At 40.1% G+C, this 19680-nt stretch overlaps 2 protein-coding genes across 2 annotated transcripts; one reads left to right on the plus strand and one right to left on the minus strand.

Annotated features, from left to right (window-relative positions):
• Window positions 1-203: 203 nt before the first annotated feature.
• zgc:153372 (arsenite methyltransferase) lies at window positions 204-3699 on the plus strand. Its single transcript, XM_006802032.3, has 10 exons — window positions 204-339; window positions 606-739; window positions 1292-1442; window positions 1518-1654; window positions 1753-1822; window positions 1926-2007; window positions 2102-2233; window positions 2305-2447; window positions 2608-2730; window positions 2985-3699. The coding sequence occupies exons 1-10, from the start codon at window positions 304-306 to the stop codon at window positions 3060-3062; spliced, it is 1086 nt and encodes a 361-aa protein (XP_006802095.2). The 5' UTR covers window positions 204-303; the 3' UTR covers window positions 3063-3699.
• aifm4 (apoptosis inducing factor mitochondria associated 4) lies at window positions 3335-14207 on the minus strand. Its single transcript, XM_087850956.1, has 19 exons — window positions 13971-14207; window positions 12228-12336; window positions 11547-11656; window positions 11357-11466; window positions 10325-10369; window positions 10158-10239; window positions 9866-9978; window positions 9672-9758; window positions 8358-8449; window positions 8125-8255; window positions 7862-7977; window positions 7699-7770; window positions 7430-7493; window positions 7158-7234; window positions 6178-6295; window positions 5984-6082; window positions 5809-5884; window positions 5612-5716; window positions 3335-4929 (listed from the first exon to the last, which is right to left on the minus strand). The coding sequence occupies exons 2-19, from the start codon at window positions 12314-12316 to the stop codon at window positions 4899-4901; spliced, it is 1617 nt and encodes a 538-aa protein (XP_087707082.1). The 5' UTR covers window positions 12317-12336; window positions 13971-14207; the 3' UTR covers window positions 3335-4898.
• Window positions 14208-19680: the final 5473 nt, after the last annotated feature.

The following is a 19680-nucleotide window of genomic DNA, read 5'->3' on the forward strand; positions in this document are numbered from 1 at the left end:
CTTGGATGAGTGACGAAACGTTTCTCCCACAAAACGCTACGTCCACATGAACAGAATCAACTTTTGGAGATTTACTTTCCTGGATGATTGAGAATGCATCAAGACAAATGTAAATTGCTTTGCCGCCACCCCCCGCCAAAAAAGGCCGTCACGACAGACAAACAATGATGCCTTTATTGTGAAAAGACAACACCGGAAGAACGGCCAGATGTGACCCCACTCTCGTCTTTCACACCAGTACACTGACTGATTTTTACACCATTTAAACTTAGTTTTTGTAATTTTGACAGCTTCTCGGAAGAAATGGCGACCAGTGAGGACGTGCGGGAAAATGTGAAGGTACTCTAGTCCTGAGTGTCGCCCAGACACTGCTCAGCTTTCTGTTCATTCACAGTTTATGGACATTTTTTTTTATTTTGTCCACAGTTATTCGAGCATTGCAGAATAGTTAATTAATTTATAACCAGTGGAATTTATTTTGTTTTTAATAAGTTTCTTTGCAGGTTATTTTATATATTCTGCAAAAGAAAGGTTTGCGGTGTCAACTTTGCAGTACGTTGTCTTAATAAACGTGCATGAGGACAGCTGTTAATGTGGCTGTGCAGAAATACTACGGCAAGCGACTGGAGTCCTCGGGTGATCTGCAGACAGGTGCTGCCTCCTGCGGATCGTCCTGCAGACCAGCGCCCAGAAGTGTTACCGAAGCTCTGAGTGAGGTTCACCCTGAGGTGACCAAAAGGTGAAATCTCGCTTTGGAATCATAAGCAATTAAAGGTGTTTTTATTCTTACCTGATATCAGCAGTGGAAAAAAAATCCCAGCCGACCATATTTGAGTTGCCTAAAGAAAGTTCCAGGATGATGATGCACTTTGTAATATTCAGTAGCATCTTCAAACATTTCTAAGCAGTGTTGTCTGTTTTTCTGTGGAGCAGAAGCCACGTGCCTGCTATGTGACTTCAAAAAAAAAAAAGATAGACTCAATGAGGCCGTGGATGGTGCCTGTAAACACAAATATGAATTTTTCCAAACTTCATTTTGGAAAAGCAAGGCCAAACATTATCACAATCACAAACTTTGGACATCTTACTACCAGACACCACATCTTTCCATAGATTTTCCACTTATCCTGATCTTTTCACTTTTGCTCAGGCTGGAAGCATTTGGTCAGCTGACATGGAATAGACCCAGACAATCAGATTTTTGAGATTCCCACTTATGGGATCATTCTATAGAGCCTGATTAGAGACAACAGGTTTTCCTGTAATGACTGGTGTTATTGGCTCTCTTCAGGTTCTTCGGCTGTGGTCTTCCATTTCCAGCAAAGCTCGAGGGCTGCAGAGTCCTGGACCTCGGCAGTGGCTCCGGCAGAGACTGCTATGCTTTTAGTAAACTGGTTGGGCCGAATGGACACGTGACTGGGATCGACATGACACAGGAGCTGGTAATTACAGGTTTCTGCACAGATGGCACTTTGATGTCTGCCCCTTCCTGATGTGGTTAATTCATGTTCTTTTAGATCACAGCAGCTCGTCAGTATGTTCAGTATCATCAAGATAAGTTTGGCTATAAGGAGCCCAACGTCACATTTGTCCAGGGCTACATGGAGAACCTCAACGAAGCCGGCATTCAGAGTGACTCCATGGATGTAGTGATGTAGGTTTAAATGATGTAGTTGTGTTGGCTGTCAGGTGAAAAAAAGGAGCTTTAATTTGGTTGTTAAAGTTTTTTTCCCCTCTTTGTAATCTCTTCAGATCCAACTGTGTGATTTGTCTATGTGCTGATAAAAGAGCAGTGCTGCAGCAAGCCTACAACGTCTTGAAGGTTACCCTGACGAATCATCATTAACACAAAGAAATGTTAACATGCTTTCACACACACACAAAGAAATATAGGAATATAAGATGCACCCACTTATTTCCTACAGGAGGGAGGTGAGCTTTACTTCAGTGACATGTTTGCCAGTAAGATCATCCCTGATCACATGAAGCAAGATGCAGTCCTGTGGGGTAAAACAAACACTACTTCTAAATCCAGTTAATTCAAAGCCAACCATCTCTGCTGTCACCGATAACTCTTCAATCCCCGTCTCCTCTGACTTAGGTGAGGGGATGGGCGGCTCTCTGTTTTGGCCCAATCTAATCTCATTGGCCCACAGCGTGGGTTTCAGCTCTCCACACCTCGTCTCAGCGAGCCACATTGTGGTCTACAACAGTGAGCTCAAAGCAAAAGCAGGTAACAAAGAGGCACATTTTCAGACAGCATTCACTCTGATTTCACAACTGAGCAAGCTCTTCATTTTGTAGGCGACATCAGTTATGCTTCAGGCACTTACAGGCTCTTCAAGCTGCCCAGAAGTCCAGCGATGTCAAACGCTACTGTGACGTATAAAGGGACGTTGGCAGAATTCCCAGATCAGCTGGACTTTGATTCCTCCCACTGCTTCAAGGTATAAAAGGCACCCTTTCTCTTATCAGCATGTACGCAGAGACATTTATTAACCTGCTTTTATTCTAAAAACATAGGTGATAATTAGTCTGGAAGTGTTATAGTTTTTAGTTTCAGAGGAAAGACATAGATATCCAATGAAACTCTTTTCTCTTACACAGAAAGATGTATCAGTGCAGGTAAACGGAGAGATGGCAGCAATCCTCCAGAGTTCTCGTTTCTCCTCCGACTTTAAAATCCAGATGTTGGATAAACAGGAGTCCAAGTCGGAGACAACGGCAGAGGTATCCAACACCACAAGTTCACTGTGGCGAAAATGCTTTTAAATGTTAACTTTTTACCCCTTGAGAGCGAACTAAGAAAAACTCTTGAAGCTCTTTTCTGAACTGAGCGGTCGTCAAATCACGTTTTTAGTGATATTGACTGAGATGTCAAAACTCATCATTAAGGGTGCAGGTCGTTAATTGGTGTTTTGATATCGGTAGTAAACGCTTCAGCGTGCCTAAGTTATGATATTAACATAGTTTTATCTTTTCAGTATTGCCACCTCAACCCATTTCTGCTGGCTGACAAACTGGGATCCTCCGTGAAGCAGTGCTCTAAAACAAGCAAATGAAGACGCAAGTGACTGATCTGAAGGCTTAACAGAAATGTTATTTTTGAAGTTGGCTTTATAAAGACATAATTTTACTAACTTATGGGGAATCTTGTAGATAATCTCACAGATCGTGGCCAGTGACGTGTCTCCATATTTCATATTTAGACATTAAAATGTATTTTGTAGAAAACACAAGTATGTTTCTCTGTAACACTATCAACTCAGAGTTTGAGCTTCTTTAGGCTCATGTCATAATTACTATGTGAACAACAACATTTACAGAAGTGGAAATAAAAAGACTTAATGACATAATAACCCGTGTTTAATATTTGATATGGAATTTTACAACAGCATAATAAAACGACTGCATTATAGGGGATTTAAACAGCAACATTCAGGTACTGAAGTGGATGCATGACAAGCAGCTGCCGACAAGCTGACAGTGTTAAATACGAAATGATGTAAACATTCAGGGGTGTTGAAACAGAAAAGTGTCGCACATGTTTAACATCTTTACCACCATAAAGGAGATCTCTTTATTTTAAGGAACTAAACCATGTTTAAAGATGCTGCACACTTTCTCATATCATAAGGAATACATGAGCTACAACTCTGTTGTATAATGTATTAAGGCACTACAGTACACATAAAAAAGAGGTCAAAAACAAACTTTTTATCTTATTTATCTTTCATGGGCAGTATTTTAAAGTGTTTTGTAAATGTAAATGTATTCTCGTGTGAAGTGTAGTGACGTGTGTGTCTAAGAAGTTTTGAGTGTATAGTATGAAATGAAAAAGACATTTAAGTAACTGAGAAAGTTGATAAAGTCTTAACATTTTCAGCTCATAAAAACATCTAAATGCACTCAGTGGCCACTTTGTTAGGTACACCTGCTCAACTGTACAAATATTGAATCATCCAATCACATCACAGCAGCTGGTTGTCTCTTGAAGTTCAAACTGAGTGTCTGAATGTGAAGGAAAGCTGCTTTAAGTGACTTTGAATGTGATGAGATTGTTGGTGCCAAACTGGCTGGTCTGAGTATTTCAGAAGCTGCTGATCTGCTGGGATTTTCCCACATAGAAATCTCGAGGGTTTACAGAGAACGGTCTAAAAAAGAGAACATATCCAGTGAGTTCTCAGCATAAAAATGCCTCGTTCATGTTGGAAGAGAATGACCAGACAGCTTCAATCTGAAGCTGAAGGTAACAGTAACAAATAACCATTGGTTACAATCAAGATATCTAGAAAAGCATCTCTGGGAGCACAGTATCGCAAACCCTGATGCAGATGAGGTACAGCAGCAGAGGACCACACTGGGTGGCACTCCTGTCAGCTGAAAAAAGGAAACTGAAGCTTCAGTTTACACAGCTCATCAAAAATGGACATGAGAATGTAAAATGTTGCCTGGTCTGATGATTTCTGTTGCGAGGTTTAGATGGGTCAGAATCTAATTTAGCATAAACAACATGAAAGCGCAGATCCCTCATGTCTTGCCCCAGGGATTCAGGCTGCTGGTGGAGTAGATGTGTGGGGGATTTTTCTTGTCACAATTTAATGTTGCATTGCTAACCTTAACTACAGACTGTACCTTCTTAAGACATCACACCTTTAGTAAAGCAACCAGAAAAAAAAAACGAATTAAAGAGATCAGTGTGCACAAAGAGAGAATTCAATAAAGCTGTGACTGCTACTATGGTAACAGGGCTCTTTAATAAGAGCAGATAAGAGAGGCTGGCTGGTTTCCAGGCAGCCTGAGGCAGAAAGTGGATTAACTGATGTCATGTCAGACAGAAGGAGAGAAAACCAAAGCAAGAGATGACATCACTCATCGCTGAGAGGCGTAAATCCTGGTTATATCTGCAGCCAGCTCAGGTCTTCAGCTCTGAACAGAAGAGAAGAGGAGAAAACAAAGATTAAACACTGAGCAGCTTTCACGTTATAAGCTAATGGCTGGGTTTATTGTTTTTTAAAACATGAACTAAGGTTGGTTTTGGTAGCATACAGTAGTGGTTAAAACTGCTATAAATAATAGTTGTCATCAAATTTTACTTTAAGTATTTTTCATGTTTTAGATTGCAGGTTGTTTTAGCATAAACACTCCAATAATAACACTTCCAAGGCTAAAAAGTGAACTTTCAAGCTGCAGTTTTTCTAGTGAACGCATATGGCTTCTGATCGTACAGAAGTCAATGTCACTCCCATCAGTTAGATGGAAGATTAGATGTTCGAACATTTAATTTCAGAGGTAACTGGAAAGCAGCATGATTCACTTCAATTTTATTTATATGGTGCCAAATCACAGCAAAAAATAAATATATATACATAAATAAATATATATATATATCACCTAAAGGTGCTTTTTTGGGTAAGACCCTACAATCATACAGAGAAAACCCAACAGTCAGACAACTCCCGACAAGCAAGCACTTGGTAACTGTGGGAAGGAAAAACTCCCTTTTAACAGGAAGAAACCAACAACAAATGTAACCAATATTACAGTTGAGGAACTAAACATTTTTGTATATTTTACGGTCTAACTTGTATAAATGCAGGAGAGCACTCACTGAGCCTGTGCTTTTGTTAAGATTTGGCCTCTAGCCATCAGCTCTGCGATGCGAGCCACGGCAGGATCGAACATCAGGCTGGCCGCTGCCACCACCACATCATCCCTGTCAAAAAAAAAAAAAAAAAAGGGTAACGTGAGAAATTTTACACACAGAGGACGAGCTGTTCAGCTGTTCGGGGCTAACTCTGCACTCACTTTATGTAGAAAGCCAGAAATTTCCTTTCTTCCACTTTGCCTTTGAATATAATTTCTGTGTATCCTTCCCCATAGCCTAGAAAGAGGAAATGTGAGGAGGAACAAAGATTTAACACAGCCTCGTCTTAAAAAAAAATTACATTTTAAAGGTGACATTTAGAAGTCAACACTCCACCGGTGTATCGGATACTCTTCCCAAGCAAAACAGTCCAGAAGAAAGGAACAGACTCGATTTTTGTGGATTTCTTCAGCATGTTCAGAGCCGCTACTCTTCCTGGTACAAAAAACAATGATAAGGTTTAACTCGGCATTAAATCACCCATTATAAGTTTTCGACTGAATGAAAAACACAGTCCTTCAGCCTCTCACCGTGAGCGTGTGACATTTGCCAGTGACCAATGCTGACCCTCTGGTCGCCTCGAATGGTCAGAGGGAAAGAGGTAACATCTCCAGCGGCAAAAATATCTGGTACGTTGGTCCTCATGAACTGTTAGAATAGATGAATAAAGGCTACAGCAAGAACCTCAACATAAGATGTGTAAAATACATACGTGCAGCTATTCCCTCCAGTCATCAGGGCACACAGTTAGGGCTATGATTCTTTTTAGTTTTTGCCTCTGTACGCCACCACAGTGGATTGTAAATCATACAATCAAGAGCTGATTGATTGCGAGGACTTTCATGACATAACATAGGCATCCAAGCTTGACAGATGATGTGATATGCTTCAGATCTTGAGCTTTTTCTGTCTTTCTCTATACTTTTCTCCTCCCATCACTCTGGTACACATTCATCTTGTTTTCACCTGTCCAGAGATTTATTTCCAGAGCTGTGCCAGCTCTTTTAGATGTTTTCTGGCAACGTCTAATCTGACCTTCCATGTCCTTGAGTGAAATCAGTAGTTTTCACCTTGATGTAAACTCTCTCCATTTACATTCATGACGTCGTCTCTTGATTGTAGACTTTGAAAATAACACTTTCGCCTCCTTGAGAGTGTTTATGACTCTGTTAGATGCTGTGAAGCTGTTTTATTTAATTATTTATTTATTTAAACTGAGGAAATATTACTATGATCATGAACTTACATTCATTCTTTGTAAGAATGAACCAGACTGTTGATTTTACAGGTTTATTTTGGTTAGTGGTCATCAGATGTGCAGATAATGTAAGAAAGAAAATTTTAATATTTTTAACGTAGGAAAAGCAAAAGTGTACTCATATTGACGATGCTGGCTCACCATCAAAGCTTACGGTAACAGTCAAAGAAACGTAGACACTTCTGGGTGCCATGCTTTATGCTTTAGTTATATCAGCATAAGTTCGGCTGTGCCCTCTACAGGCTGCGTTACCTTGTCAACAATCACAGCTTTCCTTGAATCCACTTCCACCTCGCTTCCTGCCAATAAGTCTGAATTGGGGATTACACCTGAAAAACATATTTGACTCTGATATTGGTGGAACTACACAGGAAGTTTCTGTCTGACTTTGTTTAAAACAATCATCACTCATAAAGCAATGTTAGCAAACACCACACATCCAAACGTCTCCACACTCAAACACTCCCAAACTTGATTTGCATTTCAGGCAGACCTTCTGAACACTGAAGTAGAAAAATAACTACCAATGCCAGCAATCACAACATCAGCCTCCAGGACTACACCACTCTTCAACACCACCTGCTTCACCTGAAAAAACCCCCCCAAAAAAACATCAGTTATGGCTTTGTTTAAGCAGACTATATTAGACTTCAGAGATAATGGGTTATTTTACAAGCGATACCATGAGGGTTGATGTTTGATCTTTGTTAATAATGCTGTGGGTGACATGTATTCCTGTTCTACAATCATTAACCAAACCGTCCGTCATGAAAATAATGGCAGGCAGAGATACCTTCCCATTCTCTCCTCTGATCTCGGTGACTCGATCGTTCATGTGGAACTTCACATTTTTTTCTTCCAACATCTGAAAGTGAAAAACTGTGTTTTAATTATGTTAATTTTAAAAAATATCCAAAAGAGTAGCACTGAAAACTGTTGTCATCATAGTTGCGCACTTGCATACTCAGCTGGCCGATCTCTGACCCCAGAGTGCATTCAAACGGGTATTGAGTAGTGCCAACCATAGCCACACTGGCAGCTTTGTCTGAAAAGTAGGACGCCACCTCCATACCTAATATGCAAATGAAAAACACATAAGCGACGTGCACATTTGTGTGGCGTAGCTGTCAGAGCAAAGAGCGTCACGTCAACCCCGATGGGCAAAAAGATGAAAGGTGTCTCATTCTTTAACATAAAAAAAGAAACCTTATTTAATAACCTATGAAAGACGCTCCGGTAACAACTACTTTCTGGCCAAGGCTGGAGCTGTAAATGTCTTTGGCGTCTTCGTAACTCTGCAGTAACTTTACTCCTTCCAGGTCTGAACCAGGACAGGTGAGCGGCCGTGCCCTGTGAACAAAAAAAATAAAATTTTAAAAAGGGACCACAACTTGTGACATGTTGTGACACATACAATGTACGTTTGCTTTTGCTCATTAAAGACGGTCTCACCTGCAGCCTGTTGCGATGAGGAGCTGGTCGTAATGCTGCAGAGTGCCATCACTCATTTTCACTTCCTTCTTGGCCGGATTTACTGACACCACCTGCAAAGCAACATACAAACCTTACACATACACAAAAACATACCCCTGTAGTCAAGTCACTTCACTGGCTCCCAGTTCAAAACACAATTACAGATTTTTTTCATAGATGTGGCCATATGGGGGTGATAAAAAATATACGGGTGGCACACCAAAACATAATTTCTAGTTTTATTACGCCGTTGTCAAATATAGGTTACCTGATAAATACTTGAAAAAAAGCAGAAAGAAAGGTATTATATGTCTAATTAATTTCCTGCTCTTAAAGTTGATGTCACTGTAAACAGGTACATTTGAAAACCAAATAACATTTTGAAATCCATAATAATCGGTTTTAATGGACTGATCGACTGGAAGTCCCAACCATCGCTTTAATGATTCTCAGCGGAGCTGAGCAGAAGATGCTTAGGATTCACTCTGCCTGAATGGAGTTAACTTTAAGAGCAAACTTGTTCAGGAAAAACAAATAAGTATGAGATCACGTAAGCGTGAACTGTTGCCTTTCTCCATGTTGACCCGGAAATGAACCAGTGATCTGCCCAGGGACTGGCATCAGCTTCTCTGCACCCTAATTACATTTTTACCAACATAGGACAGTCTTGCTATCAGGTGAAGATATTTTTATAAAACTGCAGCACCTGTGGCAGTAGCTCAGGAAGTAGAGCAAGTCATCTATTAATTGGAAGTTTTGTGGTTTGCTCCAATTTGCCTGCCAGTATCCTTGAATTATCCTTGAACCCCAAGTTGACATGCTGTATAAAGAGCTTCGACTGCTCAAGTAGAAAAGTGCTATACAAGAACTTGTCCATTTACCATTTTACCGTCTCCAGAATTAGATCCAAGTGTGCTGAGGGTGCTTTCAGTTACTGGCCTGAGGTCAGTTCCAGCTGTGTCTACATTCAGAAACACACTTAAAAACCTTTCTTCTCTCACAGGCCAAGAAACTGGACTAAGTGTGTGTGGGTGTGCATGTGTATGTTTGCTTGTATTTTAGTTTTATTTTGCTGTTTTCATTGTAAACCTACACAGGCATTTATGTTTTCATCCTCTGTGCTAAGCACGTTGAGTCTGAGCATAATTAAATGTACTAAATAAATAAAACTGCTATTAATACTACACCGATTACCAAACAGCAGACCCTCTTAAGGCCCGCAGATCTAACTATTCCCCAAGAGAAGATTGATTTCCAAAACTTGGCGAGAGTGCATCAAAAATGCATTCTAACCTCTTTCCTCGTCCACATCTCTATCCCGTATCGTTGATAAAAGTCATCTGGCCGGAGAAGGATGCTGCTGCTCTCCACATTCAGAGCCTGAAAGAAGAAATGCCACTCACTAAAACCACTCAGAGAGAAAAACACAAATCAAAAGGCAGAAATACAAACACATGGAGCATCTACCCCCTTATCCTGGTGCTTACCTTGCTCAGTTTGGGTTTATCAAACGGAGGTACGGAGTCTTTAGTTATGATGATGATGCGACCCTGGTAGCAATTTTGCCGAAGCGTCTCAGCGCAGACCAGAGAGGCGGGGCCTGAAATTACAGTTTCAATGTTCAGGACTGTGATTTTTTTTTTTATACCTCCTAGTCTCTGTCTTCACTTTTGCCTGAATACTTTAAATAGTACAAAAAGCTGCCATGCCTTAAACCTGCCTGTCGGTTAAAACAGACTGATGAATATTTCCATCTCATATTCATTGCAAAGTTCTCACCTCCTCCTACGAGCAGAATAGTATGTTTGACGTCCGGCACCACACTGCACATCTCTTTCACCCGTTTGGTTACGGTCAGAGACTGAGACAAACACACAGTGCATTGTAACACAACATAAAAGTGCACTTTGGTTCATTTTAATCGTCTTATACCTGATCTGCCTTACTTTTTTGTTGATTGAAACGTACACCTTGCCGTCTTCAACTTTGACCTGTTAAATGAAACCACATTTATGATTGTTGCCTGACTGTAGGTTAACAGAATAGTTTCCCTGAAAACATTTTTTAATAGGCAGAAATTTTGCTGAACCATAATGAGATAGGATAACAGAACCAGACGTGTATAGGTTTAGAAAGAAAAGCCCTTTTCATACATTATCTTTGCCTTTTTTTGATCAAACGTTCCCTGATTGAGAAGCTCAGATGCAAAAAAACACAGCCTATCTCCTAAATGTTTTTCATAAGCACAAATATAAATATAAATATTGTTAAAATGATCTGAGCCTTAATTAATTTAAACTCCTTTAATATATCTTTATTCTTTATACAATTACATTAAACTGGAACCAGAACTTCAACAGTATATTAGTCAAATCCTCTCATGAGCGATCACAATACACGTTACCTCCTGTAAAAGTAACATGTATGACCTTGAACTTGAGCACAATCTGAGTGAAGACGCATTAGGTGATCACAGTGATCCAATTTTTGACCAAAACTCTAGGTGTAGTGATTCTGGTGAAGCGAGATGGGACAGATGAATGAGGGACACCTCACCATGGCATAAGCTGATCGACTCTTTGGGCAGATGAGCTACAAAATGAATCCATCAATTTGTGAGAAAATGTAATAAACAATGGAGAAAATGACCCAAATGCAGGAAGCCACAGAATCAGAGGTCAAATCCAAAAATCCAGCTGTTGAATTGAGGTAGGTGTAAACGAAAAGTGAGGGATGAAACAAACAATACCACTCGCAAACTTCTCTAAAGCCTTTGACCAAGAATATCTGACAACATTGCAGTGTTAGGCAGGAGGTGTTTGTATATTTACTGCAGAGACGACTGTGGCAGTGTGGCAGAAAGAGGGCTAAAAAAAAAGCCAACGTAAAATATTTCACAATACAGGAAGTGACTGAGCAGAAAACCAGAATCATGACAAAGAAAATCCTGGATGAACTTGTGACAAGTGCCATTTCACCTTGTAGCAGGGCAGACTGTCCAGACCTGGATAATCCTCAATATCTCCATTCCTGACATTGAAGCACGCACCATGAAAAGGACATCTCACTCTGTCACCAACCAGTGTCCCTGAATTGACAGAGCATGCAACTTAAAAAGTGAAAGAAAGCGAGAAAGATAAATAGCCGAGACGTAACTTAAGTCCTTACCCTTGATCAGAGGTGCACCGTAATGAGAGCACGTGCCTCCAACAGCGCTGTACTGACCCTCGCTGCGGACTAGCAGCACCTTCTGATCCCCCACAGTTACTTCTTTCATTCTGCATGAACACAAAAGGAGAAAAAGAAGAAATCATTATAAAAACCTTTTTTGGTTTTTACCATTTTCCTCTTTTATTTTGATGTTGTTTCTAACGTCCCTGTCTTTGTGCTCTTTCCCAACAGCTTGTAAATATCACATATCGCTAATTAATTTGCCAAGTAGTGGATCACACAATTACTGTGCCACCTGAAGGTCGGTCTGCACATCTTTTAAGATTAGCAGCAAAGGCCTGGCTTCAGGGCTTTCTGCCAAAGAGCTTTCTTCTCCTTTAAACTATTTCATTTACTTCGGCCACTTGGTTTGGTTTAGGAAAATATAACATCTTGGGTTCAAATATATCCTTTCAATTACATTCACCATTTCGTTAAGAAACGTTGGAATAAGATACCATGCTTCCCTGGGTGACAGATCAGGTGTTTGCTCCCAGTGTTTGTTTTTCTTAAATTTTTCGCTGTGTTGTATATGACCATTGCTTCTCTGATCCCTCTGCACTGGTTTTGAACTTTTGACCTGGTTTCCTGTTTGCAAAGGTATCACAAACAGATGTGGTGAATTGCATTGTGACTTACTGTCCATCTTTGAGATCAGCCTCCTGACACACCAGTTCCGTCAGCTCCTCCTGGGTCTCCGTTTGACCGGTTTCTTGGCACTGATTCATCCTGCAATACGTTAACCACCCTAAGTAAACATGTTTGCTGTTAGAATGACTGGGTGGGCCCGCAGACTGCCAAGATTTATGATAATGCATGTCTAGACCAAAGTCAGCTACAATCCATCTTAGTAGAAAACAGACAACATGCAGGATATGGCCAGAATAACCACACATGAATGGATTTAGCTGCTGTGAAACATTTTCATTGCAAATACTCCTACATTTCAGCTGAAACGCTTCCTGGTAATTAAATATTAAACATTAATCACAGCTCACGTGTTTCTAATTAACAGAAGGTAAGAGAGCAAATGCAGAAAAAAATATATATGTTGGGTACAGAAAACACTTTCTGCCTTGTTCTTCAGAATCGATGAAGATCATATACAGACTACAGCTGTACAGCAGCCTATTAGTATAACAAGGGTTAAAATGAAGTAAACAAGCATCATTATTTATATATAAGAAGGCCAAAACTTTAGGCTAACACTAAGACCAATAGGTCAATGATGTCAAACTAATTTTACATCGCAGCCCACATCTTAACCTTTTCTTTACATGCTCTCTTTAACCTTATTACCCTTCATGCTACAGACAAAATTCAAACCATTTCAGAAAAAAGACGAGCGGGGACATTCGGTGTATCATTGTAACACAAGACACTCGCAGGGCACTGCTGCCTGATCAGCACATGGTAAAACTTTTAGTTTTACAGCCAAAATGACTGAAGTAGTCTATCAGCCTGTATAAATCAGAATTAAGGGTCTATCGCCCTTTGTTTTAGTGTAACAAAGTTTAACTACGCATTTAATTCCTGAAATAAATTGAGGAAAAGAAGTGCAATTCCAACAGTACATCTCAGGTTTTCTACAAGACAACAAAATCCTGCTGTAGAGAGAGAAAAAACAGGAATTTTGCTGTCATTTAATTGTTTAACTAGCACTTATTATTTGTCATTATAATTATTATTAGTATTATTTTTATTAATGGCGCCATAATGAACAGCCAAGGGGGAAAGGTCTTTATCAGCAGGAAAAGCTGTAAAACTTATATAAAAAAAAACCCTTTTGTACATGATTTGTTGATAATCTGTTAAACATAAATAATGTCAAGACACAATGAGATGGAAAAAAAAAAATTTCAGAAGCTGCAATCAGTTGTTGCCTGTTGTGAGTTTTATACATCTTTATTTATCCAGGTAAACAGTCTCAAGAGAGACCTGGACAAGCTGGCAGCAAAACATAAAAGTTCTGTAGAGATATTTTAAGTAATAAAATGGACTGGGCTGATAACAATGTCAAACACGGAGTGGGGACAATAAAGCAGAGTCAAAAAGTATGCTTGCAAAAACTGGCCACCTCTTTATTTCATATATAAACCTTTCATAAATCACAATACCTGTTTAGCTGTGTAAACAATATTTAAAAAACGAAAAAACAAAACAAGTAACAAACATGTAAATAGCAGAAATCACTTTTTGGTATGACATCGGAGTCTTTGCCGTCAGATTTTGGCTACCGCTATAGACTGTGATTTACATCTAGCTTACAGCGATATCGAAATCTCCGCGTGCAGAAACTACGCATTATTTCCACGTGTACAATAAAAATACAGCTAGCTGGTTTAAAGAGAGAAACAGCGAGCCCCGTGAGGCTGCACTCACTTGTTTCCTTGCACCTGAGCAGCACGGAGGAGAATACCAGACTGTCAGATGAACACCCCCCGCGTGACAGCCAGCCGGTCCCGCGAGCTCCTCCCTCAGCCAACCGTAACCGAGGAGGAACAATAAAGGGATTGACAATTTGCTGCACAGCACGTATAGCGTATACAGTCCGTATACGGGAGGAACAGACCACACAGTTACGCCATGAAAAAAAAGATTAGCGCTGACTAACGAAGGATCAGTACGAACACCTGTGTACCAGAGGATAGATACCTGCAGAGGAACCGCTTTTGCAGGTTTTAATCGGCAGAATAGCAAGGAGCAGGGGCGTTACTGGGCTGTCGTCAGTGGGGTGGCACACCAGGGTGGGGGGAGGGAGGGCATTTAATCAGAAATGATCAGCAGCATGCTGTGCATGTTCATTTGTTTGTTTTCACATGAGCTTTGATTTGATAAGTATCTGAGGCTGAGACCACAGGACTGTAAAACATGATTGTTGGGCTTCATTTCTGTACTGAACAGTCTTTCTAAGATTAGATAAATAACAATTAGCTAAAATATAGTTTATGTTAGTTTGGTAAAAAAAAAAAAAAAAAGTTATCAAAACATTTTTGAGATTCTGGGTGTCCACACCCAGTTTACTGCTTTTTTATTATAACACCTGTACACATTTTCCTAAATATTGCCACTGACTTCCTCCCTCCATATAATAATAATTAAAAAGATTCAGACCAATAAAAACTAAACTTATACCAAACAGTTTCAAACTATTAAAAACAAAAGTGAAATAAGAGAATCACACCTGGAAACTAACTGAAACTGAATTTAAAGCAAAAAAATAAATCAAATAAAATGAAAAAGTGTGCGTGCTTGCCCATGAAGTTTTCCTCACAGGTGTACAGGCGTGTGAGAGGAGGAGGACACTAGCGTTGAATTTGTCCAAACCTGTCACCTCACCTCTCGCACATACAATGGATTGCTTTTGTCTTTGCAAACAATAAGCACTGTTGGGAGTGTCGAGTTTCAGGGGTTTAGGAAATAAATGGATCATGACAGTTACAAGTAGGTTTTTGCTAAATCACCATTGCTGAAGTCTCTGTCCTACCCTTTTTGACCACTTTATAAGGAACATATAGGGGGTTTTTTTCTCCATGGTAGGACTCACAGTCAGAACAGATACATGCTTTTACAACAACAGTGGTTAAGAACACACTTGTTGTGGATACCTTCATAATCAGCTTCGTTTAGAGGTCAAATGATACTTCAGGCGTGTCATTATTAACAGAAAACAAGAGAAGAGAGGGAGGCAAAGAATTGCTCCCTGAGTCTTGGACCCTTGGTTTTTAGTTTTCTGTTCAATGTTTTCGGGGGTTTTGAGGAATCTATGTTCATGTTCTGTAATATTTTATGATTAGAATAAGAAATGAGAAATGAATGTATCAGAGGAGCAGTTCAGGTGAAGTGAATTTGGAAACAAAGTTGAGAGAGACGAGGCTGGATGGTTTGAATGGAAAAACAAAGCTCCCAGCACAAGAAAATAATCCCAAAGGATGGTGTGAATATGGTGGGACGGAGCCATACAACCCCTAAAGGGAGCTGCCAAAGGAAGAAGAGTTCATTAACAACAATACACAAGGTTATCAGAGCTCAAGACACAATCATTCAAATGTCATTAGCCTTGCTGTGAAAAAATACAGTTAAAACATGAGACTGAAATCTGCTCATGTTCTCTTCTTATCTTTTGCTAGTGTGTCTTATCTTTTTAATTGTCTGTTTGTCAAAATCATTGAATATGTACACTGGACAATCATTCCACTCTAGAAAGAGAACAGTTCAAACATATCATTAAAACCCCCCAAATTACCATTCCCATCACCAAATTACCAATCATGAGGCAATGTGACCTTCAATAATGTAGTACCATATCATAGTGTGCGTGATAGTGAAACCCCTGAAAACTGTTACCTATAATCCATACTCATGGATTTATGTGAATCATTCTTTTATTGGATCATGATGCTGCTTGACATAAGTATGGGTTGTTTCTCACCTCGGTCCAACAGAAAGAATGAATATTCCTGTGCAGACTGTTGAATAAATGCATGAAAACCTTAAAGCTTCTCACCCTCATCTTCTCAACATAACAGGCAATGCACAATCAGGATCCAAGGCGGTGACGCTTTGCCTCTGGATACTTTTCTTTAAATCTCTGTTGATTGTGAAATTTATAAAAGAAGCGTGCTTTATGCCTGATGATTCATTTGACTTCTAAACTAAACTAAGCTCGAAACTAACCGCTGTTGTTGTAAAGGCGTCTTTCTCTCCTAACTTAGAGTCCTACTCTGTGGGAAATAAAACAACAAAAACTAAATGTTCCTGTGATGTAATCGGAAAAGGGTAGGACAGAGACGACAGCAATGGTGATTTAGCAAAAAACACACTCATTTATTTCCTAGCCCTCTGAAGCTGGACACTCTAATCGTGCCTGTTGTTTGCAAAGACAAAAGCAGCCTATCATATGTGTTCGAGGTGGGGTGACAGGTTTCGAGAAATTCAATGCTAGTGTCCTCCTCTTCCACTTCCCACACGTCAGTACAACTGTGAGGGATAGTGGTGTGCGGATCGATATTGAAATATCGATTCTTCTGATACCAGTAATTTATGTTCTAGAATCGATTCTCATATTAAAATATCAATATTTTAGTACTTTGGGGTAAATTTGTAGTTTTTCATTAACAGGAACACCGTGGAAAGAAACTATGTCAATCGAATCGTCTAAATTGGAAGGAACTACAATTACATAATATGTACATAATACAGCAATTGTGGCTCAAGAGTTGGCAGTTCGTCTTGTAATTGGAAGGTTGCCGGTCAGATCCCCGGCTCGGACAGTCTCGGCCATTATGGCCTTGGGCAAGACACTTTACCCGTTGCCTACTGGTGGTGGTCAGAGGGCCCAGTGGCGCCAGTGTCCAGCAGCCTCGCCTCTGTCAGTGCACCAGGGCAGCTGTGGCTACAATGTAGCTTGCCATCACCTGTGTGTGAATGGGTGGATGACTGAATGTATTGTAAAGCGCTTTGGGGTCCTTAGGGACTAAGTAAAGCGCTATACAAATACAGGCCATTTACCATAATACAATTATATATTGTATTATGAAATACAATGAAACATTAAGTTTTTGTACAGAGTATCAGTATTGGATCAGTATCGTTGATACTACCGTGAATTTTACTTGGTATCGGATCAGAAAGGAAATCAGTGGTATCGCAAATCACTAGTGAGGGAAGTTGCACACACCCACAGAAAACTTATTAAATATAAAACACTTGTAGCAGTTTTTGGACTTTCGTTTTTGAGCTTTCCATGTTTTTTGCAGTATTAAGATGTGTATTTACACTACTTGTTCTCAGTAAAAACTCTCAGTGAAGTTTGAAAAATGAGTAAGTAGGACTTGAATAGGTGGAACAGATCTGGTCCTGGGATTTTAGGTGTGAAGGCTCTTTTTGTACTTAAGAATTACTGTGGGGAGACGAAATGGTTAAGGGCATTTTCCAGGTCAAATAAAGAGGCGCTAAAAGATAACATTTTGACAATAAATCTGTAAGACAGTTGAAAGCCTTTAATGGTGCACCGTTTATTTGTCCTGTTACGTGACTCAGCAAGATTGAGCAGTGACATGTACTTTACTGTGGCAAAACCATCAACTTATATGAAGACAGGAAAACCTGCCCTGTCATGATTTGAATCCACTGTTGTGCCAAAAACATTTACTTAGCCAAGAAGAGCTCTATGAACTCTCTATAGTCTGCTCTTGTTAGCCAATTTACTTTTTTATGTAGGAAAAGCTTTTTACTTTAGTGTTTATTTATTTATCATCATTAGTAATATTAATAGATGTATAGTGTATTGTGTATACTGTACAGCCAGAGATGAAAGGCAGGGGAAAAAGACACCACAATTCTGTTACTAAATACTGTTGGGATGCATGAATAATGAATAATAATCAAATGAACCTTTTAACATAAATGACATGGAGTACACAGTATTTACATCCAAAATAAAGTATAGTTGCCATGAACCAAAGGTTCGCACAAGGAATGGACCCAAATCCTGACGCAACACACCAGGGAACTTTTTACAAGAGTCTTTATTGAACCGTGAAGGCTACAGGGAAGTGAGGACCTGGGTAGGGATGGCAACGGGAACAATCACGATGGGAACTAGAGAGAGGGGCGGGGGAGACTGCAGCGATAAATGAAGGAACGAGAGAGGGGTGCAGGTCAGGCCCGGGGCAGCCAAGCACGCAAGGAGGAGAGACAGATGTTTACAGAACGGAGGAATGAGAAGTCAACTCCAGGTGAGACCAATCACAGGAAGCGACACCCTCTGTACACAGGGAAGACAACATTACACGAGGAAAACAGGTAAAACAATTTCCAAAAAGAGCTGCCTAGTTACCACCGAAGAGTGCATAACGAACTGGCAAGGAGTGGCAGGTTGCCATGTTTTAAGAAACCCTCCTGCTGATTACTTGTAAAGGCCCAGGTGAGACGCATGAAGCTCCACCCCAAAGGGGTGGACAGGAGACCGGCAGCCACAGGTGGAAAAACCCCAGACACTCCCATGGACCATGACAGTAGTAGAAGTATAAAGTATCATAACACAGAAATACGTTCAGAAGGATTTTGCTTTAGTGAAAAAGATGTGGCCCTTATAGTCTATCTTTGGCTGTATGTTTGGATTTTAAACAAAGAGGTCCTTTCCTGTGTTGGGAAACACACACACACTGCTATAACCCCATGAGCCATAACCACAGTTCTGAGAAACATCTCCATTATGTCTATAGTTTTAACATAAACATGCCGTAACCTGAATGTGAGGTGTATTTATCAGCCAGTCTCTTATAATGTCTCTGACCCAGCATACACGAAATCAGTTAAACCAGTGGGTGTTAGTCACCTTACCAATGGTAATATATTATGATCTAAATGGGGGGAAATTATATGCAATAAGATATATTGGCCAAAAATATTGAAGTGTATTTTGTGCATTCAAAGAACTTTTATTTAAATAGTAAGTAAGGAAGATAAGACAAGATAAACCTTTATTAGTCCCACACATGGGAAATTTTTGGTCACGGCAGAAAGTATAAGAGCAGTAAAAAATTAAGCGAAATAAGAGAAAAGCATAAAAACAATATAATAGAATAAGTTAAACAGGATAACATACTATACAAAATAGAAAGAATGCTATATACAAATAGAAATAGAAATTGCACATCAAGGAGAAAGAGCGAGAGTTACAGTTGTGTGTGTCTGTGTGTGTGTGTGTGTGTGTGTTGTAGAGTCTGACAACAGTGGGGAGGAAAGACCTGCGAAATCTCTCCGTTCCACATTGTGGGTGCCGCAGCCTGACACTGGAGGAGCTGTTCAGTGCTGTCAGAGTCTCCTTCATGGGGTGGGAGATTTTGTCCAACAGGGATGACAGCTTAGCCACCATTCTCCTTTCACCCACCACCTCCACTGGGACCAGAGGGCATCCTAGAACAGAGCTGGCCCTCCAGCTGGCCCTTAGAATATGGAAGTGGGTATATTAATGCCCTGACCTTGGTATTTATATAACATTCACACACACACTGTCAACTTGAATTTATGCAATAACTTTGGCTGCCCAAAGACACTTTGACACGAGGACTGGGGAGACAGAGAT

Source organism: Neolamprologus brichardi, chromosome 14 (genome assembly GCF_056152115.1).
Source record: "Neolamprologus brichardi isolate AB-2024 chromosome 14, ASM5615211v1, whole genome shotgun sequence".
Lineage (NCBI taxonomy): Eukaryota > Metazoa > Chordata > Actinopteri > Cichliformes > Cichlidae > Neolamprologus > Neolamprologus brichardi.